Raw genomic sequence first — 27418 nt, forward strand, 5'->3', positions numbered from 1 at the left:
TTTATCTGAGGTTTTAAAGATTATTCGATGAAAGAAGACAATAAAGGACGCGTGCGATTTTGTGTAGGCGGAGACGATACGTTATCCCTACTGGCACGGAATTTCGAAGCAAGAGAAACGAGAGAAAAGGGGATCAATAAAATCCTGTAGTTTCGCGCATGACGGAATTTATTTTACAAATTTCTGAAGGTTATGAGAAGAATCCATGCTAGAAAACCGTGTTGCACCGAATGCGGTAAGTAAACAACGTTACAGACCCAGTTATACGCGGACACGATGTTCGAAGGTGCCATAGCGGCGTTCTTGAACCGGCTTCTGGGAAAGTACGTCGAGGATTTAGATACCGAACAGTTCAACGTAGGTATATTTTCTGGCGACACTTGCCTCACCGATCTTAAATTGAAACCTGAAGCTCTGGTAAGCTTACTTTTCTTCTATTTCAAATTCTTCATGTAAATGTACAATTGTCATATTGATTAAAATGCTGTCACCTTCTGGTTTGCAGTATCAACTTGGTTTACCAATTAAAGTAGAAGTAGGACTTATAGGGAAGATCATTTTAAAAATACCATGGGCAGGACTATTTTCTCAACCAATTGTGCTTTGTCTGGAGGTAAGGATCACTCGCTTACTGGTAGAATGCTTATATTATGACTTTCATGTATCTGTGGGGTTCGTGAAGTCCATTGCACCTTCAAGGATTTATTTCTGAAACATGCTTGCTGTTAAGTCAGTTATTAATTATTTTATAAAATATTTTTATGTAATTTTATCTTTCAGTAATGTCACATATTAGCCAAAAAGTTTTAGGTCAATTCTGTAAATTTTATTTTATGTGCAGTCAACACTATTTGTACATATAATTTGAATTTATACTTTTAAGGATATATATATAGTGGCAGTACCTGCTACGTATGGCCCATATGATGCAGAAATACAAAAAAAATTGACAAGAGCTGAGAAAAAGAAAATATTAGAAGATTTAAAGGAAGATGTGACATACACGTCAGAATTATTTGACAATTTGTTGACATCGGTGACGAAGAATTTTCAAATCACTATAAATAATGTACATATTAGATATGAAGAAAAGCTAAATGAATCTCTGTGTGCTTGCGGTATTTGTATTCAAAGTGTGTCTGTAATGACTACGAATAGGTAATTACTTTTATTTATCTTCTTAATCTTCAATATTTTGATAATGTTCATTTTTAGCAAATGGAAACCTGGTATTTGTACGAGTAATTCGAGCACAATTTATCAACTAGTACGAGCAGAATCTTTGAGCATATACATGGATAATGATACAGAATCTGCTCTTATAAACAATGGATACTGTTGGGATATATCTGCTATTTTTGCATGGAAAAGTATTATGCACAAAGCCTTGCAAACACTTGGTATGAGGAATAAAGAGTTTCAATTTCGTAAGTCAATAATTTTATATTAACATTTAGTATTCTTAAACATTTAAACGTCGAAAGTTAATAATAATTATTCCACAGTTTTAAAACCTTTCACCGCAAAAATAAAAGTAATCATATATAAAGGAAATGAAGCTCAAACATCTCGTATGTTGGTTGATATTGTTCTTCATGATATAGCAATGCAAATATCCGAAGCGCAATACGTTACATTCTGTCACCTGTATGATTCGTTATTGCGTACAATTATAAAAAAGTATGTATGTTTATTGTTGTAAATTAAATGTCGGTGTCCTCACATTGCGATATTATTTCAGACAATATATTAAATATCGCCCGAATGAAATTATAAAGAAGAATCCGTCAGCTTGGTGGAGATACGCTTATAATTTGGTTCTGGAATATAACATAAGACCTTATACTTGGAAAAGGATTGTTGAACATAGAAAAAATTACAGAAGATACAAAGAAGCATGTCTGGAGTGTTTACTTCGACCAAATGACACAGAATTGAAGCTAGACTTACAAAAATATGAAGATTATTTATCAATTTTTAATATAGTTATAGCTAGAGAACATGCTAGACAGGAATTGAAAAATAGGATGATTAAGGAGAAACGACAAAGTGTGGATAGCAGTGTTTTAAGACAAAAATATGCAAGAAGTAAATCTTCGACTCAAGAGGATGTGCAGAATGCAGATGTAAAAAATAATGACACGAATGGGCAGGAAATGAATACTGATGATACTAGTAACAGTACAGAAAAACAAATAAAAATAGACAGGCTACTACAACCAATTGGTATAACTTTAAATAGCTACAAATAATAATGACAAATGAGTGAATATTTATGGAATTATATGAATAAATTTTTATATTCTATTTTAGATTATAAATTGAATTTTACGTTAGCAAATTCTTGTTTAACTCTTTTAAACAATGATAGAGAAATTCTTGTTGTAACTGTAACTCAATTCTTAACAAGTATCGAAATACGACCTGCACTGTCTGCCTTTAAGATATCCACTCGGGCTGAGAGTTTTGTAATTGAAGGTGTTTCTCTGGAAGGTGATTTAGTGCCCTTAATTACTGTCGACAATGTTTTAACAGGTATGAAAGTAATTATTTCAAGATATTGAAGTTCGGTGTTCCATTCTAATTCGTTTTTGTAGGAAATGTATCCACAAATTTTTTGGCAATAGATTTTGAAAAGAATGGAGAAAACATTGATCCAACTTTTGATATATCTATAACTTTGGAAACTATCGAAGTGACTTATTATCATGTAATAACAATCTTCTTCAAATATCCACAGATGTTTTTATATAAATAAGTAGTAATAATTTTACTGCATTTCAGCATGCTATGATAGAAATTATTCAATTTTTCAAACTGAATGATATTAATGCTCAAACTGCAATTCTATGGGCATCCAAATTCTATAATTGCCTGAAAAAAAATTTCTTTATTTTGGTGGATAATATGGTATCTCAAACACTTAGGATCAGTTTTAAAATAGATATCAAAGGTCCATATATTGTATTTCCAGAACATGGATCAATGCAAAAGTATGTATAACATGAAATATTTATAAATTTTCAAAGCTGATTGAATTTAAGTATAAGGAGAAAAATATTTTAGAGATGGACACATTCTTTTGATTGATTTTGGTAATGTGAATCTATCCAATGAACTTCAGAATATAACTAATTTACAACTTGAAGATGCCACACTCATGGAGTTGGAGGAATTACTTTATGATAGAGTTCATATTGTATTCTCTGGAGCACAGATATTATTTTGTCACTCAGGTTTGTCCCTTTTATATGTCGAAAGCTAAGTTTGTTTACTTTAAATGTTTTTTGTTATATAACAGGAGATGATTGGCGGACAGTCAGAAAGAAAAAAGATTCTGAATATCATTTCATACCAAAGATACAGGCAAATACCACTATTTCGTACAGCGTAAAACCAGAATACCACCAATTACCAAGGTACATTCCAACTTTAAGATATCAAACTAGACATCACATTATAATCATTTTATTTTATAGGACCAAAGTGAATGTTTCTATTTCGGGTATTAAATTCAATTTATCAGAAAATAAGATACAATTGATTGTTCACTTTCTAAACTTATTATTATTGATGTATCAAAAGAATATAAAAAAATGTGAGGGAGAGTTTAAACCACATCTACCGAAGAAAATATGTAATGAGCTTTGCGCGTCAATAAAGCAGCTTAAAAGTGTGCGAAGCTCTATATGTCTATCGTCGATTGAAAAATCCGAAACCACATTTACTAATGTTGCTAAAGAATTCTGGACGAATAGCGTACAAAAACTTGATAGGTAACGAAGTAAGATTAAATATTGATATGTAAATTGTTTTTTAATATTTTAATAAGGTAAACAAATATTTATTCTAAAACAAGCAAGAGTAATGTTTGAAAGTAATTTATTTTATATGCCAACAGCATCGTGTCTTCTGAAGTTAGTGAAGAAGATTTGGAACTATTGTCAAAGACTATCAGTTTATCTGGATTTGATGACAGTGTATCTCCATGTAATCATATCAATCTATTGTTGAGATTTGCTATTGGAGAGGTGATATACACATACTCATATTTTTTCTTTAATGTCATTTAATACATTTATTATTTTAATGCTTTTGTGTATATAGTTATCGATTCACTTGGGAAGCATGAATTGTGGAAGAGAAGAACCTTACTTAAATTTGAGATTGCATGCGTTATACATTGAAACTGCAATAATGCAATATGGATCTGCTGTTCAGTTTGGTATAGGATCTATTCTGTTGGTAGATAAAACCAATGCAGGAGTAACTGGGTCATATTTAGAATTATTATCTACTGAAGAACCTTATGAAGTTCTTGTAATATCATTCCGTAAGGTACTTTGTAAAAGAATTAGTATTTTTGCTTCTACATTTCATTATTTTAAACATGCATATATTTTCCTAGGTCAGATCAAATTGTCCTGATTTCAAGTCTCATTTCAAGAGCATTGAAAGATCTCTTGTCATTAACATACTTAATGTTAATGTAAATCTTCATAGACCTGCGTTACTAAAAATAAGGGAATACTGGTATAGCTTGTTTGGGTGAGTATTGTGTAATTTGTTACTGGGTAAAATACATATTGAAAATAATGGACGATGTACTTTCAGCATTATTGAAAACAATGATATTATTAATGTTTTGAAAAATGTATGCCAGAGTGTTGGACAATGGAGAGTGAAAGAAAATGATCCACCTATCCCACCAGGTATAACAAAATATCCTTATATTGTCATCTTTACATTTCAAGTTTTCATCTTTATATTTATGTTCTAGGTGCAATTAAATTAAATTATTCTGCAAGACTTCATTCGCTCGTCATCAGATTTTGCGACAGAGATTTAGACTTAATGGAAATACAGATTCAGGGACTAGAAAACGACTGCATTTACAACGCTAATGAAAGAATGGTCTTGCGTGCTCATCTTACACACTTATCAGTTGAAGACTTGAACGAGGATACACTTTATTCGAAAGTAAATTTTTCATCTCACCTAACATAAAGTACAAACTGCATATGTAACTAAATGTATTTCTTTACTAGCTTCTGATAACAGAGGAGGATAAAGTTCTCGATTTGAAATACGTAAGACATACGCCGAGACTGTATAAATGTTCTGATATTGATACCAATCGAGATGACGTAATGTCTGATGGAACATTTAAGTTTTCTATAGGGAGGATCAGCTGTGTACTTATTTATAAGATATTACATGATTTAAAGGTAAACATTTAGTTATTATAGTACCAACATTATACAGACTAGTCCATAAAATATTCAAATACTTTTACAGTACTTTTTAACTCCATTTACTTCAACATATTGTTTGCGCTTTAAAAATTATTTGACCGATAAACTTCTAAGTGGTATCAAGGAATTTAAGAGAACCGCGACGAAGCTGCATATCTTCATTGATATTCAAGGCCCAGTATTTCTTTTACCACAACGGAAAGATGTCCCGACTCTTCTAGTATTAAACACAGGTTGTCTAAGAATATTTATAACAAATAATTAGTGACTAAAATTTTTAATAAGTAATTTGATATTTTTAGGTATATTGTCTGTGGAAAATTTTTTCAAAAAAGTTGAAAATAATAAAATTGGTAACGAAGCAAATCAGTTAACAATCGACAACGTTTTAATTAAACTGAACAACGTAACTGTATCCAGAGCAATTATGACACTTAATCAAGACTTGGAAATTCAAGAACCGATCATCGAGCCCGTTCATATCCACTTTGATATTAAAAGAAAAGCAGATTATCGTAGTGCAATGGAATTCCAGACATATGGTTTATTTAATTTACAAGGTTCCATGGATTTTGTGAACATTAATCTAAGCCAAAGAGATCTAAAGTCTTGTATACTGGTATGGAAAGATAACATCTCGAAAATTATACTATTTAAAAATGCCTACAATAGTCAAGTACAGTCTGCGATAGAAGAACAATTAAAGAAAGCTGATGAGAATGATGTAATGGTGAAAAAATTGGAAGATTTTCTTACACATAATGAAAATACAGTCTGTGAAGTTAATATGAAACTAACTTTAGAGGGATTGCAATTAAATTTGTTCTTAGATTCTGAAGAGGTATAACAAACTTAATTTATTCTTCAAATTATTCAAGATTTCAAGTGTTTTATTGTTGATATGTTTTAGGTATTAAGTTCGCCAGTTCGTGACTTGAATCACGGTTTATGCAGATTAACATTTGGAGAAATAATCAACACCTATGCATTTTATAGCGACAAAAGTCTGAAGATGAAATTTTCTCTTCAGAGCTGTGTCCTGCAAGATACTCGAAAGGAGTCACAAGTTATAAGAAAGTTTGTATTGCTAAATGAAATTTGAACCATTTATTTTGAAAGTAGTGTAAGTCTTAATACTGTTAACCTATTTTTTCATGGACATATATGCTAACATTTAATTTTCTCAAAATAAATGAAAATGGTCTTACACCACTTTTAAAATAAACTATCCATTTATTGCTTGTGTTTGCCAGATAACTCTTGGTAATGTTCTTTATTCTGATCGAAGGATAATTCAGTCACCAGCAAGATTAATTGGAGTGCAACCTGAATCTTATATATTTATCTCCATGTCACCAATCGTTGACATAACATACACATGTGGCCCAGTAGGAGAAAAATGTTTTGATGCACTTATCCAAGAAGTTAGAGTAAATCTGTCTGTTCCATTCGTAATGCATCTTACTCGATACATCATGGAGTCGTTTCCAGTCGTTCAGGTCGAGAAAGGAATTGTCAATCACGGATATGAAAATAACAATTCAACAACAGTAAGTAATATTTATTTAGAAATAAAGTTTCTATCCGTTGCTACATTTGGGTGTACCGAGTGTTTATACACGGTTGAAATTCTTTTTCAATGTGTGTTTATTTTAAATCAAGAGCAGGGATAATATCACTGCAGAAAGAAATAAATTAAAATACGCACAATATTTTAAAGAAGAACCAGGTATTTATATATATGTTTACTTGCTGTTTCTCGCTTCGTTCTTACTCAAAGTACATTGCTTTGTTTATCAAAGTAAAATAATGTTAATAATGAACAATCAAAGTACTCTTTTCTTTTCTGACATATAGATGCTTCAATATCCGTGAGAATACATAAACCGGAGATCTTATTCTTTGGAGATTTAAAAGCAAACAACGCACATGTAATTCTGTTGCAAGCTGAAATATCCATTGAAAGTAGCAGGCATAGCTGTTCGTCGTCGATTGTCTGTACACTCTCTGATGTACGTGCTAAATCAAAGAGACAAGGAAATTATTCTCATTACACACCTTACTGGTTATTGTGCCCCTGTGACATTGAGATTTGTCGGAAAGAAGAGCCACCAGAATTTAATGTTGACTACACTGTCACCGTAAACAAAATTAATGTTCATCTTTCCGCAGAAATAATACACACATTTATTGATGTACGTATTAGTAAAACTTGATTGAAACATTTAAATAAATCTTATGAAAGATTTATAACACTATTGGTTACAGATATTGAGTGAAACAACAAATTTAATGAATAGCATAAATTTAAAATTGGAAGACAAATCTTTTCATCATGACTCTATGCATGCGAATCTGTGGACACCGGTCAAGATTTCAAATGTGCCATATAAGAAATTAATGGACGGTGAGTGATCCAGTGATGGATAAGTGATGGATAATTCTTTTGAATTATGTTTCTATCAACTTGTAATTTACAGATGATTCGCATTTAAATTATGAGTGCAACGACAGAGTAGTAACACTTAATTTAAAACCACTAGTAATTTGCTTGTTATTGGAGATCGAATATTTAACAGAGAGGCTTCCTGTTATACAAATGCACAGCACAGTTGCAGCATCGATAAATGATTGGTTCAATGACTTTAATTTTGAGTCTACTATAAAGGTCCATGCATTCTGTTATAATGTGGACTACAAAAGTTGGGAGCCCTTAATTGATCTTTGCTCTGAAGACGACGCAACCTGTAGACCATGGGAATTAATGATAAAAGTATCTGTTCTTCTATTTTAATTAAAAGCTGCATTAATCTTAAAATCTTAATATCTAATACTTTAAATTGGCATTACAGATGCGTCACGGTGAAGCTTTCATGATAAATTCAAACTGGACCGACTCGTACCAGCATATCAGACAAGATACATTAAAAGGTAAAAAACGAAACATGAAAAGTATCGATCAAGACGTTACGGACATGGTGTTCATAACTCCGGATCATTTGACGGTACCAAAAACGAACGGTATGTGAATCAAAATAAGCGATAAACCAAGATGGAGAATAAACCAATAACTGAGAATAATAATTGTTGTAGAGACAGAATTGTATTCGACGTACGAAGAAGATTCTGACACGGACGACGACCATGATCGTATGAAAATAGTAAAAACTTCCAATTACTTGTTCAACAGCAACAGCAGTGGAGAGGAAGATAGTGACAGCGACGATTCCAGTACAAACGAGGATGAAGGATTAGAGTTGACTCCCGAATGCAACGTGGATTCCTGTAAGGATTTACTATAATATAATAAATTAAGTTAATTATTAAACTTAATTAAATTAAGCTCAATAAATATTTGATTTCAGTTGGACCCGTTGGCCGTGAATCCATAAAATCAAACGACGTCGCAGTCTACGTTAACATATGTGCAGAAGACAAACTGAATATTGTGATCACCTCGAATTTAATTGCTGTGATGGATATTATTATAAACGCGTTTCAACAAGCTGCTAGTGGAATACCCATAATACCTACTCCTATGAAGAAGTTAAATCTTCAGAACTGCATTGGTCATGAAAGTCGAATAGAACTTGTTGCTTCGGTAGAAGTTAGTACATTCATAATGTAACGCGTTGTTCATCTTCTAATTACCTGCATATTACAGGAAGATAATAAAACTGTAAGTCGTGTGATTGCCAGTCAAGAGTATCATGAGATCAACTCGCCAGCAAGTGTTCCAAGTAGCCCGGAAGCGGAAACTCATTCTGGTCTTGCTAGTCCCCATGAAAATGAGATGGACTTTACCGACCCAGATGTAACGTTAAAAAATTACTCTGTGCCAATGGAGGAAATACTTCATGATGATTCTCCCATTAATATATATAAGACAATCACTGGGGAGGTGCTACATGTCGTTTTTAAAGGTATGTTTCACAAAATATGGTATAAGAAATGTATTTTCAACGAGTTCTTATTTTTAGGGTTCGATGACGTATTAGTGTACTGCCCCAAAAAACAGGGTTGTAATCTGGTTCCACTTCGACCTATCAGACACGAGGTTCGTTACCATTTGGTCATAGAGGCTACAATAAACAATTGTCTGCATCGTACAATTACTGTACGATCACCTCTTCAGGTAAAATATTAAACATTTTCGATTAGAAACGATTTCGTTGAATTTTATTGGAATATTGATTTCAGTTTCGAAATGAAACCTCCTACGCCTTAGGCCTCTACTACAAAAAGTCGTTGCTAGATAAATTGGGGCTCACATGCATCGGTGAACCCACGAACCCTTTCGACGACAACATTAGGATGACAATAATTGAACCTGACTCTACTTACAGCGTTCCTTTATACATAGCTTATCACTTTCCTATATACATATTACCTGCCTATTTAGAGTAAGTAAAATGAATGTACTGTGCAATTTAATTTCACGTTACAAACATAAATTTGTTCTAGAAAATATCAGGTGAGCGAAGAAGGAATTTATTGGAAGGAGCTTAGTACAATGATGAATGTTGTTAAGGATATATGTTGTAAGATGAAAACGGACGAGGGTAACTCGGTATTTTGCGTTAAAGTCGCTTGCAATGAGGTTTCATTAACCACAAGACCTAGTTGCCAAGTACCGAGTTATTTGATAAGCATTCATTCCCCTCTTATTTTCAACAATCAGCTACCCTTCGTTGTGGATGTTCACATACCTGCTATTAATTATGAAGTGAAAATTGAACCTGGGGAAAAAATAAACATGCATTCTTTGAATTGTAATACAGACATTCAGTTTGTTTTCAAGGTATGTACATCTACACTTATCTAAGGTATGTACATATACAACCTCAAATTAAAATAATTGTGATTTTACAGATCCAAAATTATTTGGGTATACATTGGACTGGTATGGTTAAACTGAACACTAATTTAGAGAGGAAGTTTGTTGTAATGAATGTGGATAGCGAGGCAGATTCAGCAAAGTCCTTCTTACTGTGCATAGAATTGTGCAAAGTTAAAAGCTGGCACGTTGTCATTCAGTCTCAGTACTGGATGATAAACAAGTCTGGATTACCTTTATTCATTCAGGTAATTATTTCTATATTTCCAAATGTATACTTGTGTTAATGTCTAATATTTGTAGGAATGTTACTCCCACATAATTAATGAGATACCTGAAGAAGAGTTGATGATATTTTCTCAGAAAAATAATAAGAAGAGTATGGTTAGATTAAGAGCTCATCAGTCTGAATGGTCACAGCCATTCGGTTTAGAAGGAATTACCTCTATGTCCTTAATAGTGTGCAAGGACACCGAACGTGGAAGGAAATACAGAATTTTAACAGAAATCGAAAGTTCTCGTCTCTCCCCTAATTTCACGAAGATCATAACATTTCTTCCTTACTTTTATATTATTAACAAGACAAAGAGAACTTTGAGATTTATGGAAGAGAACGATCAGGCAGATTTGTGGAACGATCTTCTACCCGGACAAAGTATACCCTTCTGGCCAGTCACAGAATCGATGAAGATGAAAATAAAATGGAGGAACAGTCAGTTGGTGTCTCAACACTTCAACATTACACATGTAGGGAAAACTGTTCTGAGAATGGATAACGGCGTAAGTAGTCATTAATCGCGAAGAAATATTTTATGATATATTTCAAGAGAATGAACTTTTCAGTCTGCGATCACCGTGCAAATCAAGGGCGGAATTAATTCACCGTATTACGTCATGTTTCAAAAATACGTGACTGGTGATATACCCATAAGAATAGACAATTTCTGCGATAATTTATTTTTGAAAATTAGTCAATGTAATTTAGGTCAAGTAGCTTTAATAAATCCATTTCAAAGTCTCCTGTATACTTGGGATGATCCTACAAAGACCAGGGAACTCGTTTGGAATGTATATAACAATAAAAAGGCGGGATATAACGCAAGATTTAAAAAGGTATAAGCATTATTAAACTGAATGTATTGAACTATTAAATTGAAATTTTAATTAACGTTTGTTAAGGATGGATATGGACAAGAACTTGTTCCACTTGTGATCATAGAAAAGTGTAGCAGTGGATCTGCGAACGCAGTCAAACCACAAAATAACAAATCAATGTGGTCGGAGACAAAACCAGACAGTGTCAGTAGTGAATATAATTGTGACGATGATGATAAATCCACAGATAAAACAATTGTTTACTGGGTTAGCTACATGGAAATCAATCAACGAGTATTACTATTTACTCAACATGAAACAGTGTTCTTAAAAGCAAAAAGTATCATTGATCCTGAACCTAGTAAAAAGGAAATATTTTTATCCTTTGCTGGTATTGGTGTCAGCGTTGTAAGTAGATGGAAAAGAATGAAACAGAAACAAATGTTTCTTTGATGCATTTAATATTGTTACAGGTAACAAGATGTAATGAAGTTCCAAAAGAATTAGTGTATGCAAACATAACAGATTCTGCGGCTCACTGGGAGCTTTATTTTGACAGAAAGTGGAAGAGTTTATCGTTGGAATTGAGTGCATGGATAGAAAGCAAATATGTAGATTCTTGTAAAAAGGCACAGTTAGAGAATTTTATTGATGTAAGTATATTCTAAAATATTCTATATTTGAATGTAAACTTAAATGGCAATTTTTTTAGGTTGATCTTGTTAAAATGCATATGACTAAACCATTCTTTGGAAAATTAAGAAGGACTTATTCTCCAGGAATTTGGTTACACTACAGGAAATCAATGTCGTTGACTCATTTGCAGGGTTATATTCATAAAATACAGGTACAAGTATAATTCTATTCGTTTGATGTTCTGCGACAACTTAATAAAGTAACAACTATTTTAGGTGGATGATCTAAGTCGTAATACAACCTTTCCAGTGATCTTGTACCCTAACTTCCAGAAAAGTGTTATCAAGTATGCAGGAAATCATAAATTGAAGCACTGTATAGAATTTGCGTGCTTGAAACAGAGAAAGCTGAATTATGATGTTTACAAGTATGTTACTCAAACTTTTGTATTTGTATAGATGTATGTTTTTACATAATCTTTTATATTTTACAGGGGTGTTTGTGTTATAGTTAGAGAATTTAATCTGAATCTACAGGAAAGTTTGCTGCTTTCTTTGATCGATTTGATTCCAAAGAAACCAGAAACTAAATATTCTATCGCCGTAAAACTGAGAAAGGATGTTTCAAGTGTTCGTATTTTACCTTTTAGCAAAACTAACGTACGTACATTTTATTCCTTATTTGTACATATATATTCGTGTGTCATAACAGCGATAAACAAATTTCAGGGTACAATTGTTAAAAGAAGAAATATGATAGAGCACATGTATATTTCTCCCATCATGATACGTTTAACGTTGTTAGCCGATACGGAGAGACCTAATATTTATAACATTGGCGATATAGCGGATTATAAGAATGTTGTCAGATTTATTTTTGAATATTCTGAAAAGGGAGGATTTGAGAAACACACTGAACTTAGGTATTGAAATATTTGATCCATGCGTAACTGGTTAACACGTACTGACTTTATATTTTTCACACATAGACTTCCTTGCTATCAAAAGAATTTTATCGTGGTTGAAAACGAAGAACTTTTACTAGATTTATCACGATCTTACGTGACTCAAACTATGCAGCAGTTTCATGTTTTAATCCGTTCGACTACCGTCTTAGGGAATCAATGTGGTTATAATTTTAAGTCACCAGGAGATAATTTTTATGATTCCAATATGGTAAGTTTTATTACTCTGATATGACCTTTTATATTCTACAGAACATGTTTTTTCAGTTGATTTTGTGTGGGGATGAAATAGCAGAAAAGCTGAGTCAAGAAATAATGTGTCAGTTGGGATACAGTACACCGGATATTACACAAACTTCTATCTTTAATTTCGATATTGAACCACGCGTAATGCAATCTAAAGTACGTTAACAAGTTACAAACTTTATGAGTTAACAATTAGTAACTGAATTCTTATTTCAGACAAAAGAGTCATGTTTCCAAAATAAGGATGTGCCTCCTTTAAGTCTTACGTTACGTACTTCGTTTTCTACGGAACTCGAGTTAGAAACATTCAGCATAGTAACTGCATGTAGAAGTAGTAAGTATAAAGATTGTTCTTCTTGAAAACAAAGATTAATATGATGGAATTTTCAGGTATCCATCAAGAAGAATTAAAGTACTTCTTCAAAACTCTGGGAAAGAAAACGTCAATATTTTTTCATACTGAAAGTTCCTCTATAAAAGCTTATTCAAAAGTAATAGCGGATATTATAAAAAGGTATGTATTAAAGTTACCACGATTAATTTCAGTGTATATACATTTAAATATATTATTTTAGGGCACAAGAAATAGGTCATAAGTTTATATCTCGGGTACGCTTATCGCGCTACGTGAATCCATACAGGGTAATGTATTATGAAAACACTAAAGAATGCTTGCAAAAATATAACTTCTAAATATTTCTTTTTCGTCAGGGAGTCGAAGTATTTTCAATGCATAAAGCTAGAGGAATGCATCTCTTAAGTATGATAAGCAAGAATCCTGGTATCGAAACAGAAACATACTGGGCACATACTGCTCTTTCTAACGATGGCAAACACATAGCTCTAGTTTCGTTGCAGTAAGTGCATACAAGTTACATATTTTACTTATTTCTTCAAAAAGAAGAAATGTTAAACCAATATTTACTTCAGGCGATTATATTTCATCGAGAAGGGATGTACATGGGGATCTTGGAACGTAAAGTGGACCTTAAATACGCAGCAGTTACTGTCACCTCCAACGGTGCTTAACAATAAGCTTATTTTACATGTGAACAAGGTAATATCTATTACATATTTTTAAAAAAATTGAAAAATAATGGATGAATCTTACCCGTAGAACGAAGATACTTTGTCACCCATTATGGATTGGTACTTGGAAAGCGACGCAGTAGATATTCTGGAGTGGCTGTGCCAGAAAATAAATATAGCCATGATCTTGAACATGGAGAACAGTATATGTTCAAAGCAAGTTGTATAACTGGAATCCAAACTATAAAAAAGAGTTATTGTATATTTAAATTACTCAGGCACAATAAATTCTCTGACAAACGCAACATTTTGTTTACGTTAGAAATCTATATATAAAAACAATATTATTTCCTACAAGTATAGTTCTTTCATCGTGGACTATAAAGTCCACAAATGATATATGTATATGTAGTTTAGAAACTTTCTATAGCTCTTTTAGTTTGTTCAGATCACTATATAGTTTCAAAGAGATAGATATCTGCATACAATAGCCATTTGGATAAAGTACGTCTAGTTTATTTCATAATTTATTTACAAAAAGTCTTAGTAAATTACACTTACAGGCATCTCCACTCGAACTAAAGTAAATAATTTAAGAACTACACGTATTTAGATATCTATAGAGTAGGATATTTTGGGGTCAGGGAGAAGCAGGGATCAGGGAAAGTGTTCTGTTTTAACTTATTTACCTCATGTTTTTTTTCCCATTTGCCTTCATCTTCTTCATCTAATTATTTCTTAAATAAAGTCAAATCTGATTAGTTTCTTTACATATGCTACTTTTACGAGAATGGAAACACTGTTCTTGAAATTCACTTCTAAATGAAAAAGGAAGTATCCGCATGGAAGGTGTGCGATGACAAAGTAGATATAAATATCTTCATTTCATCAAACATTATAAATTAGAGTGGTTTTCCTCCGTTTTCTTTTCACTCTATTACATTAGATAAATGTATATGTAAGAACTGTCGAAATATGTGCAAAAGCTGACAATAGGGGGAATAGTACTTAGTTTTGTTTTTACAATAACATATACACTTTTCAAAATCATAAAGTTTCATAATCAATAAATATATCCCATTGGAATTGCTTAATGGCACGATCGAGAGCTTAGGTTAAAAACTTCACGTTTTACCCATCGTTTTCTTACATTTGCAAAAACATACCATAAACTCTGTCTTTCCCTCTATCTATTTTCTCTCTTCTCCCTTTGTTCGTAGCATTTAAATTCCTTCGAAATCATTATCGATAACGTTATTTTCCTCGATTAAATAATTCTTGTTACGCGTTTCAATTTGATCACAATGGCTTTTAGTTACATTTACAAATACATTTATCCCGAGAACAAACATTATATCGCTACCATTTTAAAAATCTCCTCTGTCTAGAAAATTGAAACAAAAAGTAATAATAATTAGACATAGAAAAAAAAAAAATAAAACTTAATCCATCAAAGCTCATGAAATACATATGCTTGATAGTTTCATTCAAACGCAATCGCACTAGTCGATACGCGCGTTTTACTTGATCATCGATTACTTTGCTCTCGATCTCGTAAGCTCTTATACATACATACATATATATATATTTATATATGCGTGTATGCACGTATATATATACACTATTTTCTTTATTTGACAGACACTATTCCCCAGCCCATTTTCTACCAAAACCCCCATCCTTCGTGCACGCAACCGAGACATTCGTTCGTTCTTACTTCCACTATACAACACGGGTAAATTTTGACACACAAGGACAGAACGTGCATACATCAAATGCAAGCAGTTTTTAAATTCTATTCTGTCCTGTTCTCGTTTGTCCAACGTATGCACATCTTGAAACGAATCTGTAAATTTGTAATTCCATTTGTATTTTTAACTTTCTATTCCCGTTTAATAGGGATGCGCAGATAATCGAACGTGGGTACCTGAACTGAGATACGATTCCGAATCGAGATACCAATCGAGTAACTCGATTGCGTTCTGATCAGGTCGGTGAAAAAATCGAACCCGGTCGAACCTTGAGAATTTATTTTAGAAATTTAGAAATTTCAAATTTGGAAGTCGACCGACGCTAGAATGCGATCCCAGTTGATTTTTGCCGACCTGACCGAAAATAATCGAGCTAATCGAGGGAGTACGTTTCGGATGTTCATCCGAATCTGCCGCGCTTTTTTGGTTCGATCCGAACCAAGCCCAAAATGTCGGGTACCATCACATCCCTATATCGTTTAGCATTCGTACACGCGCCATTAGTATTCTGTTTTTAACGTAACCCTTTCGGCAAAAGGATCACGCTCTGTATTTCGATCATTTCCTTCGGTAATTTGTTCCTCCGTGTCATTTTAACTTTCATGCTCACCACGTTTGCTCGTCGTTTCTCTCGCACACGCATACGAATGTGCACACTGCACACACACACATACACACCCACTCACTCATTCACCCCTCAACTAGCAATGTCTTTCTTCAGTTCTAGTTCTGCCTGTGCTTCTAAAGTCGAGACTTTCGGTGGCCTATTTTTCTTTTACTTTTTGCAAGGGAGACCACCGTCGGCGTTTGCATCGTATCGTATCTTTTTTTTTCTTTTGTTATTTTTACGATGCAACGCGGTTCGAATAAGATTCAATGGAAGTGTGTGTTATCTACAAAATATCTTAATTACTCGCTAATTACAGCACAAAACATGCAAATATAAAAATTTGCATTATATTATCGTTAATATTTATATATATAATCGTCACCCTATATTATCATTCCACATCGCACCATTTTAGGTTCGTCAAACAGATTTTTTAGTTTTGTTTCAATCGTCATTTCATTTCATTTCATTTTTTTGTTTTAATATATTATTATGCTGCTAATCATTTGTTTTTTTCTTTCTCTCTCTGTCATCGTTTCAACATCTTTGTTTTCTCCCTCTCTTCTCCCTCTACCCTCTCCAACACTATCACTACCCCTCTATTCTCTCTCCTCAACGTTATATCTCTTTTCTTCAGCAGTCCTTTTCTTCATTAACTATGAAATATCTTACACTATCGATATTATTCCAATTCACGAAGTAGGAAAGGTATACTCGACAGGTACGGCGGTCGTGTCGCAGCATACCTTAACTCGCTAACACCGATAATTAACTTTCTTATACTTCTCCGGTTTACTCGATATAAAACTACAACCACACTGCGATGGCGTCATATATCGACACTTTGTTCCTTCTCCGCACTCTAATCCCGCGTTTTTTCTTCTTCTCTTGCTGTGCTCTCGTTGCTAATATATCATCTCTTTCTGTTTCCTTTCTCTCTCCCTCTCGCTCGCTCGTTCGCTCTCTATCTCTCTCTCTTTCTCGCGCGCGCGCTCACCCGCACTCGTTCTACTTTTCTACATATCGGTCTCTCTTGTATTCTCTACCGAATAGCAGCTCGTATTAGCTGTCTGTCTCGTTTAAAAAAGAAAAAAGATCATTTTGCACAAGGGGGCTAAACAAACAAACACCCGCGGATCAAAAAGGAAATACCGTCTTAACAAAGTTACGTGCCCCTGGAACACTGGAACAATACACGAGCAACGATCGCAGCCACCTGCTGATCCAATATTTGACTCATCACCAAGGCGAGTAATCGTGATTCGTGCTGTAACAGCAGAGTTCTGTTATCAGGATGCCTGGCGAGGTTAAGCAGCGTGCCGGCGGCGCGTCGCAGCATATCCAAGCTGGTGCCCATCGATTCAGGGTTATCGCGCAATGCGGCCAATCCGTGCTGATTCGCTACACCCAACGCGCTCGATTCCGCTTGCTCGATGAATGCCACCAACAGGGCCACGCACGGCGTTTGCAGAGCGATCGTACGGGCTACGCCACTGTCCGCCGCGGACAAGAAGTGCAGTAGATTCACGCCAAATTCGCGTAGCACTTGCTCCTCGCTTCGACAAAGTAACCTGGTGAGTACGGAGCAAAGTCTCTGTAGTCTCGAGTAGGGAGGCGTTGCAACGACCAAGTCCACGTTGCATTCCGTCACGCAAAGCTTGCATAAAGCCTCCAGCGCTAATCTTTGCGGCGACAAAGAAGAGTTAGGTCCAACCGTTGGGAAAGGATCTTGACCATGCGCGGCTGGGCATACCGCCCAATGTAATAAACCGTCCAGAACCGGCCGGGATATTTCTTCCGGATGTTGACTTAGATCCATGTGTCCGGCTATGTTCGCTGCCATCACAAGCACATTTTCTCTTATGTGATGCAAGAAATCCCACCACCATTCACTTTCGCCTTGCAAGCTACTGCAAGAATCGGCGAAATCTGCGTCCTCCTCTCGGTCGTAATTGCGGGTTTTTTGTGTCCTGACTGGATGCTCGTGGTGTAGCAACAACAGTTTCCCAAGAAGACTTAAAAATGTTATGTTCTTCGCGAACTCGGCTTCGTTGCCTGGGATAAACGTGAGATTCCTTAAAATAGTAGACAAACAAACGCAACGTCGAGCCAGGTTATCTTGCGTCTCTGTAACGAGATACAAACTCGCCTCGTCCCTTGAGTAACTTTCGTCCTCGTAATCGCTTACCCGTCTTCTTTTCAACGTTCCTGCCGGATCTCTTATGTTTAATCTTGGTCCCTCCTTATTATCGTCATTCGTTACTGGCTCTTGCTCCTCGTTCTCCACTTTAATTTCGACCTTCTCTAACTCGATGTTAGTCCCTGACTCGCTCAGCCCGTTTTGTGTCGGAACAACTTCTTCTTCAGATTTCTGTACATCCGCGAAGTGCTCGCCCACGTTATTGTTTACTTTCGCTTCTATCTCGCACTCCTTCTTGAATCCGTCGTTTTTCTTCTCGAACAGTTCCCTCGTAAGATCGTTCATCTCTACCGGTTCCTTTTTAATCCTCGATAAAACATCGCTTAAGGTCTTCGTCTTTTTCTTTTTGTCTAACTGCTTTTTCTCGTTGTTGGTTTCTTTTGGTTTTTCGTCTGTTTGTTCGGCAGTTTTATGCGGAAACTCGGATGCTTCTAGGGTACCAGGCTCTGCTTTGGTTTCATCCTTTGAATCCGTGCATTCTACTTCCTTCTGGAGTAAAGGTGGTTTTTCGTCTCTGAGAAGACGGGCGAACGGTACTGATCCTATTTCGGACTGAAAACAAGTGACGATGTACTTGGTGGTGGCGCTGTCGACCTGCCAAGGTTCAGTTTCTGGCTCGCAGTCTTGATGATCCCAACTCCTCCGTGTGTCTAGCACGAACAAGTCGTCGTCTCTTGGAACGATTTTTACCGGACGACCACGTCTCGATAAAAACGTATAGTTTGCCGATGAAAGTAATTTGGTTCGATCTTCGGGATCAACGGGACGAGTCACGGCGCCAAGATCAACTTCGGGACCATCCGCCGCTTGATTCCAAATCCGGTCGTCCTCGTTCACCGATGATTCGAACATATCGGACAAAGAACGTGAAAAATGTTCCAGCAAAACATCCAACAGCCCGGGCAAGTGCGCCAACCCAAAATAACTTACCTGCAGAATCGTTTATTACCTTTAATAACTTACGTTGATTGATCTTTATAAATTAAGAAGATTATCAAAGAACCCGAAACTCACAGAAGAATCATCGAATAATAAAATGTTTAGTACGTCAAGAGCCCAGCAGCTTTCAGCCAATAAACCTGATCGCAACGCCATCATGATACGCCAAGCTTCCACAGGAGCAACGTCGGTGCGTGTAAGTTTCCGCCGTTTGTAAAGAAGCGGAGTTACCGCTTCCACGCTGTCAGGAGGGAATGTCATTTCTCTTTTCGAAGTAGGTTGTTGGCTAATCATAGGATTTATTCCAAGTTGATTCTGTAAATAAACATGTCGATATAACTTTCTGTAAATAAACGTTCTAAGTAAACTTGGGAGTAGAAAGAACTACCTGGTGATTCCCAGGTGCAGGATAAAGAGGAGATGGTTGATTCGCGTAACGATGATCCCACGGTGGAGGAGCATGCGCTATAGCGTTCAATGTTGGTTGAGGCGTTGCTCTATTTGGTTGTTGACTACCCCACTGTTGACTACTAGCAAGTGCGGATGAAGATGTGGAGGAAGCAGACGGCGGCGTTGGTTGCTGTGCCTGTTGCTGTTGCTGCGGTGTTTGGGATTGTGGCTGCTGAGTTGGATATTGAACCCTATTATTTCCACTATTACTATTGTATTGATTAGTTGTATTTGGCCATCCTGTAACGAATTAAATATTTGATACTTCTATTAAGTATCCAAAGAAAAGAGGTACTTGAATCAGTGGATTTGTACAGTATTAATTTACCTGGATACGCTGGTCGTTGTTGATTATATTGAGGATACTGTTGATCTTTGGCAAAATCAGGATGACGTCTAGGTGGGTTTGGACCTGGAGGTGGTGGTGGCATATTTTTATTTCCACTCGTACCACCTGAATATATCTGTGTCCCTCCAGGAGCTCCGTATCCACCCTTTAACATGGATTGAGATATTTAGTTGAACGATATAATGAAAAAACCTTCAATAAAAAGTAAATACGTCACCTGTTCCTGTCGATAATAGTCTTGGGGGCAAGAATAGGACGAAGCAGCAGAAGGTTGCGAAGGTGAAGAAGGCTGGCTAGTCGCCGCTTGTTGAGGTACAGTAGCTGGATGTGCTTGTGGCGTAGATGGATAGCTGTTACTTCTTGCATTAGGTGGAGTTCCTGCTGGATAATTTGCGGGTTGCTGACTACTGCTATATCTATTATATAAATCCTGTCCACTAGCATTGTTTGGTGGCATATTTCCGCCGGGGTATCCTCTATAAAATCCTTCAAATTAATCTCCATATCTTTTTAAATAAATTAATTAGTGTTTTTTTTTATTTCTAACCTATCAACATCCGGTACGTAAGGTGAGTAATGTGATCTCGGCGAATAAGGTTGATTAAATTCTCCTTGTTGTGATAATGTGTTTCCTTGGGGTCGAATATACTGATCCTGAGGGTAATTTTGGTAGGAACCTGTATTCTGGTAACTGCCTTGTTGCATGCCTTAAATATAAACAGGTTTTTGTTCCAAAAAAGGGAGTTGAAAAATGTAAGTGATCAGTAAGTGGTGAGAAAAATAAAGTTTATTACAAATCATGAAAGGAAATAACGAAGAGAGAAATACCTGGGGCTCGTAATTGACCAGGGTAGGGCGTTGCGTTCGACTTGCGAGAAAAGTGTCCAAAAGCGTCGTCGAACAGATTCGATATGTTTACTGCATTATTCTGCCCGCCCTGGTTCAAACCACCTGCCAGAATATATTCTCTCAACCTCACTTCCTTTTACATTTACCAATTGATATTTTAATATATACATTCTGTTAACACTATATTATATTTACTAAAAAGATCTTAACTGTCATGATAAAAAATATAAACAATATTTACCTTGATGAGGCGAAGGAGCGCTACTCTGGCTAGGTGGCCTGGGTGGAGGAGGTGTATAGTCTGATGAAGGTCCTCCAGGTGTACCACCCGTGTAACCGCTCTGATAGCTTCCATAACCATCCATGGAAGCATTACTCGATCCAGCAGCAGGGAAGGAATCTTGTGAATTGGAAGACCCTGAACAAAAGAAAATATGTTTAATATTTTTCTATATGGAAACAGAGATAAAACAAGTATTTAGAAAATCTACCTGGTGAGGGTACGGAGGCAGTTCCTTTGGATCCTTTCTTTTTGGAACCAGCTTCAACTTGGTTTATGATAGGCTGAGGATCCACACCACCACGGTCAAAATGACATTCGTATGCCAACAAATGCTTTGTATAATGTTTCCTTAATGTATACGCTGCACTACTGCTTGCACCGATGCCCAATAAACCAGCTATGTCTTTCCACGTTTTATTCTTTGTTACCTATAGGAAATTAACGTCAGTTCTTTCCATTAGTTTCTGATTAAACTTTTCAGTGTAAAATCCAAACAGACAAAAATCTGCACTTCGAAAACGCAAAAGAAAAAATACGTGAAAAATATACTATAGCGGCTAATCTAACAGAAATCATATACCGACTTGACAAGATAGTCACTTCTTTTCCTTTTATATACAGACTCTCTTCGATTCCTGATCATGCAAGAGTGTTAAAAATGAAACGAATAAACAACAGTACAATCGAAACGAATTACCGTTATTACATCGATATTAAAAGTTTATCTTCGTTGATTATTAGAATAATTCCATATAGCACCAAGGTTTGTAGATCAGGGAGTATTCCGTACGCGTTGAATGACAACTTTAAGAAAAGACGTGTTAAGCTTCCTTTTTTCCTCATATTTTATATAATATACAAGAAAAAGAAAACACTGATAGCAAAAAATATATGACCATGCACAATTCAGCGCACACAGAAACAAAGCGTGTTTTATGATTATACAAAAAAAAAAATAAAAAACTTCAAGAATTGTTGATACTCAAAAATGCCGAAAAAACTTGGACAACTTGATTGAACTATTGACAGAATTCTATGTATATACACATAACGTGTGTGCATATACATATGTACGAACATATACACAATATCAACAGAAAAGAAAAAAATAAATATATATGTAAACACATAGAATCAGTAAAAAAAACTACGTAAAGACACCGAGGGCTAGATGGAACTACACTGCACCTTGCATACCTCCATGAAGCCCCCCCTCTCTTTCACGTAGAGGTATAGCCGAAATAGGTCGAGGGGGTTCTTGGAGATGGTAGGACAGCTTGTAATAGGTGTTCTTCGTTCTTCCATGAAGTTAACTAATTTATCCAGCCATGTCCTTCGTTCCATTGAATCATCCATTTCATACAGCTTAGCTAAGCTATCTGGTTTCTGAAATTGTTATTACAAGATTTGTTAATTTTCTTCATAATAATCGTTATTCTTCTTATCCATTGCCATATTATTTTTAAGGATATTTATGTTACATAACTCGTTGCATATTATCATAAAATAATGAACTACTTATAGGTGTTATTTAATGAAATTGTAGACATGCAAAATTTTTAAATATTCTTTCTTAAACATTAATTAAATGTCCGACACATGCACAACATGCTGTTACATCAAGTAAAATAATTTCAGTGTCAATGTTTAAAAAAGTAAGAAAGTAAATGACTTAGATCTATTGCTTCTTATTCTACAAATTTACTGAAAGAATTACCCTTAAAAACAAATAACTTCTCAATAATTATATCGTTAATATACTTTTTAAGGATGATACATGAATGAAAAAAAAAGAAACTAAAAAATATGGAAATTCGTCTCAATTAAAGTTGAAGCTTTTTGAACAAAAGTGAATGTAACTGTATAAGTATACTTATAGTAAATAAACAGTAACCTTAGATCTGTACGGGTCTTGAGGCACATGACTGTTAAATACCTGTAAAATATATTAAATATAGAAATAGATTATGCTATAAAATAATTAACCCGAATTGCATATTACGTTTACAATATTTAAAGCAGAGACATTAAATATGTATGTAGAGATATAAATATACATACGAAATAATAAACGAATATGTCAGATTCCTAAAAATTGTGAGTGAAAAAAAATACATACAGGACTAGCAGGAGTACGCGGCCAACCAGGACTATTCATATCGGGATATTCTTCGTGTATCGAATTAATACTCGCAGCTCCAGGTGATGGAACTGTACTCTGTGGAGTAGTTGGATGACTATGATACCCTCCCATCATTTCTTTCCGGGCCTTTGGTGTAAATGCTGGATCTTCTCCAGAAGCTGCACAAAAACAATATAATGTATTCCTCACAAAATCATAACAATATTGTACACTAACCTGCTGATGCGTTTGATAACGTAGACTGCTGAGAACCTTCGTCTAAAGATGTACCGTCAGGACCAGTTGTTATTACCGATGTAACAGTACCACTCGAAGTAGATGTAACATTTATCGCTGATGTACCTGCGCAAACAACATTTTTGTTATATTAATTTTCAAGAAATATTATTACTTTCATTGCAGAAGTTACGTAACGACATCGATATTATACATTAAGAAATAGAAATACCTGAAGCAGTAGTAGTTATTCCACTGTCATTTGAAGTTTCAGTAAGATCTGCAGAACTGTGACTGGTTGGTGTTGGTACCGAAGTGGGATGCGAATTAGGAGTAGTACTTGGTGGCGGCATGGGACTTCCTTCGTGATTAAGAGGTGGTGTAGCCGAAGGAGTGTGCAAATGTGGCACAGCCGAGCTTGTTGGTGGTGGTTGACTGCTGACATGATTTGGCGATGGTGGCGGAGGGCCCATAGAACTTGCCGGTGGGCCCATGTTACCGATTACAGTCACTCCAGGAGTACCTGGTGGTACCATACCTGCTGTACTACTACCTCCATACACTTGAGGTGGTCCAGGGCTAGGTGGCATTCCAGGTGGTACACTGTTAAATCCCATTTTATGCTAGAGAAAAAATACAGATTTACATGAGTAAAAGATACGAAACTATTTCATTGTTTTATAATCATTTTTAAAGCTTACCGTGTATGGGGGATATTGCACCAAATTATTAGGTCTATTAGGAGCCTGATATTGATTGTTAGGCGGTGGTTGCGAATTGGCTGGCGACGGATATCCTTGTGGAAATTGTACATGTGGGCGTGGAGGAGGATAGGTCGTTTGCGCGTGATAACCCCCAGGCTGACCGGCAGCCGTTCCACCAGCTGCATATCCCATTCCACCACCCATTGGGTTGATTCCACCAAGACTTGCCGAACCAGGCCCTGGTTGAACAACCCCAGGACCAGTGTTATTCATTTTGTAACTGTGCATATGTGGTGAAGGACCCAATGGCTGCTGGTATGCTCCTAAAAATATAAGCAATTTCCATTCTTAATGTTTTTCCTAACAGAAAAATCTTGTTTCTTAATTAATTAATATTTTAAATCTACCTTGAGTTGTCATAGGAGAGTGACTCATTCGTGCTGGTCCACTACCATCTGATTGGCTACTTGACGGACGTGGAGGCATCTGAACGTTTTGTTGACCTGTATAAGAACATACACAGTCAATATCATATAGCTACGATTATTATAAATTCCATTACAAAATCATCTACAATATAAAGAAATCACAATGATTGTACTTGTTACATTATTTTTGTAACTAAGACATGAAATAAAATGAGGTCATGAAGTACACAAACCGACAGCAGGGGACATCGAGCGAGAACCTGTAGATCCGGTAGGAGAAGGGGTTGGTCTCATCCCCTGTGAATTTGGTGTCCCTGGGCAAGCAGGTCCATTCGAACTATCGTTGCTGTTTTGTCCTGACAATTCCTGAAATATATTATAAAAATATTTGTTAAAACTAGGACACATTTTACATGAAAACTTTCATTTAAGTATGTCTGTAATAAAAACAAAGATGTATCAAGAATTGAATCGTTTAATACTTCATTTTTTGCATCGCTTTTCAATAAATTTTCCCAAGTACATATTGCTAACACAGGTATCAAAATAAAACGTCTTTACCAACACCAGAAAAATTCATGATTAGAAATAATCACTCGAAGAGCACACTTTTCAAAACGCAACGCTCACGAGCAATTCAAACGTAATACTGAATTCCTTGTCATATTTTAATCGTAGGAAAATCGGGATATACGCTACACGCGGCATTCACTACTAGTCGTACGATGCAACATAACACGTCATACACACGCACATGTTTCAACGATATTCTTTTGCATGTGCATACGTGCGTATTTATGTGTATATATACATGTATATATATAAAATATACACGCGCACACATACACGCGCGCGCAACACTTCGCACAGGTCGTCACAATGATACATTAAGAGAGCGCGCGGTTACACTAAAAAAAAGAGGGGAGAAAGAGAAAGAGCGAGAGAGCAAGAGAGAAACACATATGGATAGGCAAAAGATAAACGAATAAACGTATAGACAAGAGAAAGAAAGGGACGGAGAGAGAAAGATTGAGAAAGAGAAAGAAAAAGGTTCATCGTTACACCTACCAAACAGTGGACAGTTGATCCGTACAGAAGACGATTAAAGACTTCCTCGGATGTATCACAGAACGTATAGTATATACTGTGTCGAACACAAGAACTCGCGGCATGACGCGAGATTCAGAGAGGCGTTACCCCGCACACTACGACAAAACCCACCATAGATACATATATTCCTCGTACGATTTTCACATGTTTACGGGAATCTCGTGTAACGACGATACACCATATTTGATCATGTGTAATTAACAGAATAGGTGGTTTGGTACACCCACATGAAAACGAGCATAATCCTGTCTATCGCTATAGAACTGCTGGTTCACCGTGTGCTTCGTTCAACCATCGCATGTTGTGTCAATAACTCTAAGTGTTTCGTACCGAAGGAACAATCCTTTGATACAATTCGAAATTGCTACCTTCGATCGTCAAGATTGCGAATTTAATAGGTTAGAATCGTAGCGTTGATCGTCTACGTACGTGTACGTGGCCAAGAGTAACTAAAAACGTGATTCTTTTTATCGAGTGTTCCGTGACTTCGGTTTACAGATTTCGCGTCTAGCTGCTCGTTGGAGGGCGTTCTTTCGTGGCGCGGCAAGCGTTCGGTAACCGTCGGCTATTTCCGTCGCTCTTCGCCGAAGAGTACTCGTGTGCTCCAAAAACCCCGAGAGAGAATATGAGAAAGAATACTTTAAAGTTAAACTATGAGGGTAAACGATTTTTTCCCCGTTTAATAACATCGATCAAAGAAAAATATAATGTATAGATTAAATTTAATTTCCGAATATTTATTCGTATCAACAGTTTTTCATTTAAATCGCGGTCAAATAAAATTTTATTGTAAAATAGGATTTGTAGAATATTTAGTGATCACTAAACACTTGTAACAGTTGTTATTCTACTAACACTTTTTTTCACTCGTACATAAAAATGTATACGACAAGTATGGTAAGCTTGTCTATGGAAAATAACAGTCTAGGAGAAAAAGTCTGATCATTCTGGTTCATGGTCGGCAAACTTTCAACTTTGAAACTCTGGGGTTTGGAGACTTAGGAATATGAGGATTTGAAAATTTATAATTTTCATGCTTGATCTCTCAAAATCAACCGTCAATGGTAAAAAACATCTTGATCAAATTGAATGTGATAAATTAATGCAAAAAGATGTAAAATAAAATAGTGTAAGTAAATATTTATTTGTTAATTTATACGAAAATTCATTTCTTCGCTTACAACATAAAATTCTAACTTGAAGTAAGGAAATGATCTATGTGCGTTTAAAAAATGTAACATTACGTATCAACAAAATGTTCGATTCGTAAATAAATCTCATTTATTATGAATAAACGATAAATGAAATAAACTATTCGATGAAC

The 27418-nt window shown here is 35.5% G+C and overlaps 2 protein-coding genes and 2 long non-coding RNA genes across 8 annotated transcripts in view; 2 read left to right on the forward strand and 2 right to left on the reverse strand.

The window, feature by feature from the left end:
- Window positions 1–15503, forward strand: LOC100883876 (intermembrane lipid transfer protein VPS13A). Its single transcript, XM_012299143.2, has 50 exons — window positions 1–417; window positions 506–613; window positions 884–1158; window positions 1216–1427; window positions 1506–1680; window positions 1742–2226; window positions 2314–2535; window positions 2598–2710; window positions 2785–2993; window positions 3067–3236; window positions 3302–3419; window positions 3480–3776; window positions 3902–4031; window positions 4108–4338; window positions 4409–4548; window positions 4615–4712; window positions 4781–4980; window positions 5049–5228; window positions 5299–5488; window positions 5558–6096; window positions 6166–6332; window positions 6544–6805; window positions 6918–6984; window positions 7113–7450; window positions 7524–7662; window positions 7736–8028; window positions 8108–8276; window positions 8349–8540; window positions 8621–8862; window positions 8920–9178; window positions 9236–9390; window positions 9456–9658; window positions 9720–10056; window positions 10128–10340; window positions 10396–10872; window positions 10936–11205; window positions 11272–11595; window positions 11661–11840; window positions 11900–12034; window positions 12099–12250; window positions 12317–12482; window positions 12552–12745; window positions 12812–12998; window positions 13055–13189; window positions 13250–13367; window positions 13424–13547; window positions 13609–13675; window positions 13745–13890; window positions 13964–14090; window positions 14151–15503. The coding sequence occupies exons 1-50, from the start codon at window positions 277–279 to the stop codon at window positions 14289–14291; spliced, it is 10212 nt and encodes a 3403-aa protein (XP_012154533.2). The 5' UTR covers window positions 1–276; the 3' UTR covers window positions 14292–15503.
- Window positions 6802–8845, reverse strand: LOC143265423 (uncharacterized). Its single transcript, XR_013039963.1, has 2 exons — window positions 8712–8845; window positions 6802–8538 (listed from the first exon to the last, which is right to left on the reverse strand). It is a non-coding gene; the product is annotated as an uncharacterized LOC143265423 (long non-coding RNA).
- osa (trithorax group protein osa) overlaps window positions 14557–27418 on the reverse strand; it is a 16283-nt gene continuing 3421 nt past the window's right edge. Inside the window, exons 5-21 of one of the 5 annotated variants that reach the window (XM_076537329.1) lie at window positions 25218–25350; window positions 24964–25059; window positions 24554–24879; window positions 24085–24475; window positions 23853–23978; window positions 23613–23794; window positions 23388–23429; window positions 22691–22879; window positions 21702–21921; window positions 21452–21628; window positions 21190–21312; window positions 20909–21068; window positions 20579–20837; window positions 20341–20506; window positions 19951–20252; window positions 19638–19877; window positions 14557–19553 (exon numbers count right to left, since the gene is read on the reverse strand). In XM_076537329.1, the coding sequence (XP_076393444.1) occupies window positions 17589–19553; window positions 19638–19877; window positions 19951–20252; window positions 20341–20506; window positions 20579–20837; window positions 20909–21068; window positions 21190–21312; window positions 21452–21628; window positions 21702–21921; window positions 22691–22879; window positions 23388–23429; window positions 23613–23794; window positions 23853–23978; window positions 24085–24475; window positions 24554–24879; window positions 24964–25059; window positions 25218–25350 (5097 nt within the window). In that variant the 3' untranslated portion in view covers window positions 14557–17588. Of the gene's footprint in view, window positions 19554–19637; window positions 19878–19950; window positions 20253–20340; window positions 20507–20578; window positions 20838–20908; window positions 21069–21189; window positions 21313–21451; window positions 21629–21701; window positions 21922–22681; window positions 22880–23387; window positions 23430–23612; window positions 23795–23852; window positions 23979–24084; window positions 24476–24553; window positions 24880–24963; window positions 25060–25217; window positions 25351–27418 lie in introns of all 5 variants that reach the window. The other 4 variants (XM_076537328.1, XM_076537330.1, XM_076537331.1 and 1 more) reach the window with 4 other exon arrangements.
- LOC143265426 (uncharacterized) overlaps window positions 25907–27418 on the forward strand; it is a 2643-nt gene continuing 1131 nt past the window's right edge. Inside the window, exon 1 of the long non-coding RNA XR_013039967.1 lies at window positions 25907–27223. This is a non-coding gene — a long non-coding RNA (uncharacterized LOC143265426). The remainder of the gene's footprint in view (window positions 27224–27418) is intronic.

Source organism: Megachile rotundata, chromosome 11 (genome assembly GCF_050947335.1).
Source record: "Megachile rotundata isolate GNS110a chromosome 11, iyMegRotu1, whole genome shotgun sequence".
NCBI lineage: Eukaryota > Metazoa > Arthropoda > Insecta > Hymenoptera > Megachilidae > Megachile > Megachile rotundata.

Bases quoted from the DNA above. Each gene is read 5' to 3' on its own strand.
- LOC100883876 (XM_012299143.2), top strand. From the start codon at position 277: ATGTTCGAAGGTGCCATAGCGGCGTTCTTGAACCGGCTTCTGGGAAAG. The intron at 7,663-7,735 runs GTGAGTGATCCA...TGTAATTTACAG, and splicing joins ATATAAGAAATTAATGGACG to ATGATTCGCATTTAAATTAT. The intron at 12,251-12,316 runs GTATGTTACTCA...TATATTTTACAG, and splicing joins CTGAATTATGATGTTTACAA to GGGTGTTTGTGTTATAGTTA.